At 40.3% G+C, this 7,506-nt stretch overlaps 1 protein-coding gene across 1 annotated transcript in view; it reads left to right on the top strand.

Annotated features, from left to right (window-relative positions):
- Nucleotides 1-855: 855 nt before the first annotated feature.
- LOC137197579 (scavenger receptor cysteine-rich type 1 protein M130-like) overlaps nt 856-7,506 on the top strand; it is a 29,462-nt gene continuing 22,811 nt past the window's right edge. Inside the window, exons 1-4 of the mRNA XM_067611073.1 lie at nt 856-898; nt 3,910-4,026; nt 4,463-4,612; nt 6,348-6,470. Coding sequence (XP_067467174.1) covers nt 856-898; nt 3,910-4,026; nt 4,463-4,612; nt 6,348-6,470 — 433 coding nt within the window. The remainder of the gene's footprint in view (nt 899-3,909; nt 4,027-4,462; nt 4,613-6,347; nt 6,471-7,506) is intronic.

Below are 7,506 nucleotides of genomic sequence, written 5' to 3'. Positions count from 1 at the left end.
CGAAACTCGGAACATAACCTGCTCCGGACCAGGAGTCAACAGAAGTGCAACACAGGAAACCCCAAAGAACACAAAAACACAAAGAGTCCAAACACACAAAGTCCAGGCAGGATGTGACAACTTTTACTGCAATACTTTAATGTACTTTTACTGTAGTAGGACTTTTCATGCAGTAAAGGATCTGAGTACTTCATCCATCACTGCTGTCACATGATGTTACTGTTTATTGAGCATTTTGTGACAACCTGGATTTCACAGACTGTACGGTATGTATGTCGCAATAACTGCGGTGATGTTGCCACGGTAACAGCAGTATAATCTCAGCTGCTCATCAGTGAGTTTGTCCTCAGACTCTTTCCTGTCACTTCATTAGATTCACATTAACCCTTTCACTGCCGGCTGTTCAAGTGAGGCTGCTACACCCACCGATCGGTCCATCTCACTGTCAATCAACATATCAATAGCTCTGATCCTTACAAACCAAATGAGCTGTCATGATTGGTTGCGTGTTGTCATGGTGATCCAAACCACATGTGAGCATCAGGTTTTAGTTGGTTGGTCCAACCTTTCTAAATGGAAGCCCCCCCATCCCCAGTGCAAATAACAGGCTGGAGTGTGTATGAATGAGAGGTGCGTTGGATAAACGCCCTTCATTTACTTTAGCTGTCAGTCACATGATGAAGCCGCTCAGAGCCACTTCAGCTAGCAGCTTCCTGTCAGAAAGCACATGAAGCTGATGAAGAGATAAAGGATTCAGAGGAAACACCACATCTGATTAACATAAAAAGACACGATGAGTCCAACAGACGAGCAGAGAGAGACGACACAGAGACGGAGACGGACGTCTACCTGGACATGGATCACCTGCTGATGCTGTTGCTGCTGCTGTGGAGCTCAGGTAAGACTCTGCTGTAATGTAAAAATACTGAGTTCAAGTCAAACAGCAGCTTTGAAAACTGCAGTAAAAGTCAACATGGTCAGTAAAATGTAGTGAAGTGTGTTCAGTTAAAGTTCTGATACTTGCTGTAATGAGTTTTATCTCTTTAACTTCTAATAACAAACCAATAATTCATGTGTTCATCATCTAATAATGAAAATTCAGAGCATATAAATGTAAAATCCTGCTGACGTCTTCGGGCTGTTTGTGGGTCACGTGACCATCACTTGCAGGGACTGTGGGTATATTAAGAAGAACAGGGAGGGACTTTGAAGGCAGTTTGATTGACAGGCCGGTGCAGGACATGAGCAACACATGAGGAAGACCCTCATTAAATAATGAAATTGTGACATCTGGTGGCGAAAGCTAAACATAGACCTGAAAATAAAAAAGATGCAGCTGAACTTCATTTGTGAGGAGGTTCTTTTTGGACTTTTCTCATTTAATAAGTGACTTTTTATTATTCTACCTCTGTGTTCATTATTAGATGGGTGACATTATTGGAGCTGTTTATTTAGGATGTTTGGATTTTACATTTATTTGATGTGTTTTAATCATTTGATGTGTTATTTTGTTGCTGTAATGTGACATATAAGAGCTTCCATATAACAGTGTAGCCCAGTAAACATTTACATGAAAGCATCAGGAGCTACAGGAGAGTTATATGTGTACTTATACACAGGGTGCTATTTGTGTTTTTGAAACATTTTTATTCAGGAAAATAAATCAGAACCACAGTGATTCTATATAGATTATGAAACATATGAGGTTATTTCTCTCAGCTGTTACAGCAACATTTATAAAATAATTATGAAACTTGAACTTGACCACTGCATTTGCAGGAAAATTTAAATCCATTTTTTAAAAAGTAATTCATCAAGTAGTGTGATGTTTTCACTCTCAGTGATGTGATGTCATGTTCATGTCTTTCCTCATCTGGACACATAGGAGATGTGATCATATACAACAAAACTAAAGGTCTAATGTTAATTTAACATGTCAGAATTAAATCCCCCGACGCTCCTTTCAGTACTGTGGATACTCGGCCAGATGTGTCAATACTCTTAATGTCATTCTTGCAAGTCACTGTTTAATTCAGCTCTATGTGCATCAAACTTCAATACTGAATAGAAAATAATCCCATCATGCAACAGCACAACATGCTGTTATCATAAAAATAAACAGGCTACAGTATATGTCTACATGTCAGACTAAGAAAACAGTCCGATGACGGATGTCTGTCTTCTTTTTATATTTTCCTGGGGAGGGGTCATCAAAATTAAGTTGAGAGGTTTTTCTGTGACAGGAAAGTTTTTGAGGACAAACTAACTGATGAGCATCTGATGTGAGATTACACAGTATACATCTGTTACCATGGCAACAGCAGAGCATTTCCTGTCATGTAAAGGACTGACTGTTGCGAAACACTTTTTCTTCTTATCAAATATACGTGTTTGAGCTGCTTCCTGTAACTCTGTCAAACTGTTTCTCACACTTAACACCCTAAAATCCAGTTTCCCCTTTTCATCACTTAAAGATTGTTAAAATAATCAAACTCCACTCTGACAGCGTCGGACATATTGTCTATCATGTTGTTCATATTCACTCATGAGTGAATTCTTCAAAAAGGCTCCATGTTTTTATTGCTGCATCGTTCCATCAGATGGAAATAATCTACATTTCTGCTGCTGCATCATTTTAGACACATTTCCCCAAAATTCAGAAGACAGTTTGGGTATTTTTGAAAACGTTGGGATCTCATCTAGAATTTAAAATAAAGTCCTGCAAGTTTAAACAAAGTCTGGCTGCACAGCATGAGCTCGTACTGAGATATAATAATAATTCCAGTGAACTGATGCTTTAACCTGCGGTTAGAGGCTTCAGCTCTGAGAAGCTGCTCATCACACATACAGTCTTTAAATAGCACAGTGGTTATATGATGTCACCACACAGGATTTCTGGGTATTGAAGTCATTCTGAGCTGCTGTTTTGCATTGACTCTATATGAACCCGTCTGTTGGTTAACTCTATATGAACCAGTCTGTTGGTTAACTCTCCTGTCCCCCCTCCCCCTTTCCCTCTCTCTTTCTCTCTCTCAACCCAACCGGTCAAAGCAGATGGCCGCCCACCAAGAGCCGGGTTCTGCTTGAGGTTTCTACCCGTTAAAGGGGAGTTTTTCCTTACCGCTGTCACCAAGTGCTGCTCATGGGGGAATTGTTGGGTCTCTGTAAATTAAAGAGTACGGTCTGGACCTGCTCTATGTGAAAAGTGCCTTGAGATGACTTCTGTTGTGATATGGTGCTATATAAATAAAAATTGATATATGAACCAGTCTGTTGGTTAACTCTATATGAACCAGTCTGTTGCACTAAAACATAATTCTGGCTTATTTTCATAGTTTTGTTCATCATTTCTATCAGTAATAACAACATCGTACTCAACAAGTTAATATCAGAGATCTGTGAACATGGTGACATCACTAAAAAGACGTCTGATAGGTCAGAAACACGAGCAGTCAGACGATCAGACAGGAAACAACCCAACATGTTAGTTTTCCTTTAACTCTGTATGAAGCGTCTGTTGAGCTTGTGTTCATGTGTTCATCTCATCTGCTGCTCTTCAGAGAAGAAGCAGAAAGTAGAAGCAGTGAGGTCGAGAAAAAAGATTTTAAAGTTTCAGACTGACCAGGCAAAGAGAGACGTTTGTTTTTCCTTCATTTTTTGTCTTTTTATGAGGATTATTTTCACCCCAGAATAATTGAGAGTACCTCATACTGCAGTAGCTCAGTTTTCTAGTTACTGTAAATTTAACATGTTATTTTCATACACAAATTATAATTGTTTGTAGCATCGACTTCAACATCTGTGTGTTTTCAGTGAGATGAGCTCTGAGCTGCTGCAAAGCCTCACAGTGTTTGTTCAGTTCACAGCTCTGCAACAATATAAATATTAATTTTCTGATTTTCTCTGCAGGACTCCAGGCTGAAGATAACCAACCAACAGGTAAAAAGAGAGAATATATCTCATCTGGTCTGGGAACGCCTCTGATCCCCCAGGAGGAGCTGGAGGACGTTACCCGCACCTCCATCAGTGGAGGACAATGAATCCACTTTGGTTTATGAACAAATACCCTCAAACTAATAACTAATAAAATATGCTAATGTTAGCATTGAAAAGTGAAAATCTAGATTTTGGACGTCATCACTGCTCGCTGTAGAGCTGCACACCGCTAATTTCTATAAAATCTATATCAGATCTATAAAATGCAACGCATGGCATTGTGGGATTGTTTGCAGGAAGTAGTGTACATGACATGAACACGACTTTTTCGTTCCATTGTGGATCATTTGAGGCTCTAAATGTTGGATAAATTTACACACAGAATTCACACACTGAAACAAAATGGAGGAGGGTAAATAGAGTGAACTTTGTAGTAAATAGTGAGTGGTTTCAGACACAGTCTTAGTCTTGCTTCTATATCTGGTCTCTTGTGTATTGTATCCCACAATCCTCTGTTTTCTTCCAGGTTCTCAGTGTGAAAGCACAGCCAAGGCTGACATCGTGCTGTTGGTCTGTGAATCCAAGAACACCACCTCTGAAGACCATGAAAACATTAAGTCCTTTCTAACTCAAGTAGTCAGCAACTTCAACATCGGCCCTGACAAAGTCCAGATCGGTAATGATTTTACTACTACAGTCAATCAATCAATTTTTATTTATATAGCGCCAAATCACAACAAAAGTCATCTCAGGGCACTTTTCACATAGAGCAGGTCAAGACCAAACTCTTTAATTTACAGAGACCCAACAATTCCCCCATGAGCAGCACTTGGCGACAGCAGCAGGAAAAACTCCCCTTTAACGGGTAGAAACCTCAAGCAGACCCCGGCTCTTGGTGGGCGGCCATCTGCTTTGACCGGTTGGGTTGAGAGAGAGAAAGAGAGAGGGAAAGGGGGGGGGGCAGAATAACAACAATCATAACAACAACAATAAGTATAAGTATCAACAGCCAGGGAAGGATGCCATCAGGACTGTGAAGGACCGCGAAGGCTCGGCCCAGAACCCGGGGTTCCTGTGAGATGCGAAAGCACAAAAAACTCTGGGGAAGAAGCAAAGTTAGTGACATGCATTGACGTTACATGAATGCATACAGATGGAGAGGAGGTCGGCCCTAACTATAAGCTTTATCAAAAAGGAAAGTTTTAAGCCTACTCTTAAACATAGAGAGGGTGTCTGCACCCCGGACTGAATCTGGAAGATGGTTCCACAGAAGAGGAGCCTGATAGCTGAAGGCTCTGCCTCCCATTCTACTTTTAAAGACTGTAGGAACCACCAGTAAGCTGCATACTGGGAGCGCAGTGTTCTAGTGGGATAATACGGTATTATGAGCTCTTCAAGATATGATGGTGCCTGACCATTAAGGGCTTTGTAAGTTAGGAGAAGGATTTTAAATTCTATTCTAGATTTTACAGGAAGCCAATGCAGCGAAGCTAAAATGGGAGAAATGTGGTCTCTTTTTCTAGTTTTAGTCAGAACACGTGCAGCTGCATTCTGGACCAGCTGGAGAGTCTTTAGAGACTTGTTAGAGCAGCCTGATAATAAGGAATTGCAATAATCCAGCCTAGAAGTAACAAATGCGTGGACTAGTTTTTCTGCATCTTTTAGGGTGATTTTTGTGATATTACGTAAGTGAAAAAAGGCAGTCCTTGAGATTTGATTTATGTGGGAGTTAAAGGACATATCCTGATCAATTATAACTCCCAGATTCCTTACGGTGGTGCTGGAGGCCAGGGTAATGCCATCCAGAGTAGCTTTATCATTAGATAATGTGTTTCTAAGGTGTTTAGGGCCAAACACAATAACTTCAGTTTTATCTGAGTTTAGTAGCAGAAAATTGCAGGTCATCCAGGTCTTTATGTCGTTAAGGCATGCTTGGGGTTTGTTTAACTGATTGTTTTCATCAATCAGTTACAACTATTCACACTACTGCTCCTAGTACTATTACTACTACTGCTTGTGTATAAAGTACTCAAAATACTAAAATCTTTACACCACAATGTGAAAATATTCAAATACAGGTGCAGCTCCCAAATTACATGTTTAAGCTAAATAACTGCTGTCTGCATACAGCCTCCATTACTGCCAGTTATTTCCCAAAACATGCAGACATATTTTAGCTTTGTAATAACTTGCAGAATTCTCAAAACGTTCAAAATGAAATGTTCAGGTGATACACCTACCTTAAAATTCAGTGCTTCATCTACTGAAACACACATTTATAACTCATAGTAATTATGATTCAGCTTGTAAAACAACAATTATCATTATTCTCATTGTTATTCTCATTATCATTTAAAATCAAAAGCTGGGTCAGTGTGTCAGTTTCACACATTTCTGTGTGTTTTTTGCAGGTCTGGTTCAGTGCAAAGAAAGATCAAGGACCCAGTGGTACCTGAACGCCCACCAGACCAAACAATCCCTGCTGGAGGCCGTAGCCAACCTGCCAAAGAGAGGAGGAGACTACCACAGCATAGGTAATTTAACAGCAGACTGTCTGATCCACACCAGCTTTACACTGTGAGGGACTGAGGCAGAGACTCTGATTAGATCCAAATATATTTACTTTCTGTATTTAGGTCTGTCAGCGGTGGAAAGAGAAGCTGTTAGTGATCCATATTTTCACTTGAAGTATTTATAGTAATAAGAATATATTGAATATATCCAGCAATTTGTGAATGAAATTCAGTCTCTTGACTGATCAAGAAAACTGTGTCTCTGCTAACAAATAACATCTTCAGAACAGACTTCAGATAAACTTAGTAAAAAGTATTTTCATTTATAGTGATTCCAGAAATATTAAAGGAAAATTCTGGTTTATTTGAACCTGATATATTTCCCATAAATGTGGCCATTGTGGCTCTATGTGTGATGCTAACTTTGTTCTCTCAGCTCCGTTACATGATTCCTAACTGGACAGGATGCAAACAAGCAAACATGAGATTGTTTTAGTTTTTCACTGTTAAGATGTCCTAACCTGCTCCGTGCATCAGTGAACAGGCTAAGTACGGCAAGCCATATGGATCAAAACGTCTAATTTGAAGTTCGCATTAATATGTCTAATTTGTACATCTTAAGACGACAGTTAACACGTCCATTTTGAACGTCTTAAGTCATTTTGACCATTAAGGCTTCCGTTCTATTGGTGGACGTCGACATAGCCGCTCCTTTTTGACGTAGGGACGGCGTAGGGCTGAATGTTTGCCTACGCTGTGGTCACGTGGACGTTTGGGCTACGTATCTATCACATGTCTTACACACAACTGTGATTTAGTATGTGGGAGGAGCCATGGCAATGCAGCCGTGACATCACTCCCCTTTCTGTACTGGTCGGAAACAAGTCTCGTCCCTTTCAGTGTGTCTGCGCTGGGAGAAGGTTCGCTTTTTCGGTCAGCCAGATCACCAACGGAGGTGAATTGTGCACGTGTGCTTCTCCCCCTTTTCTTCTGGAGCTTCTCCCCTCGCTGGACGAGAAGAGAGTTCAACACGTCACAGACTATAAATATGGACGAC

The sequence above is a fragment of the Thunnus thynnus genome, chromosome 14 (assembly GCF_963924715.1).
Source record: "Thunnus thynnus chromosome 14, fThuThy2.1, whole genome shotgun sequence".
Classification (NCBI taxonomy): domain Eukaryota; kingdom Metazoa; phylum Chordata; class Actinopteri; order Scombriformes; family Scombridae; genus Thunnus; species Thunnus thynnus.
This window is presented reverse-complemented; position numbering and strand designations above follow the sequence as displayed.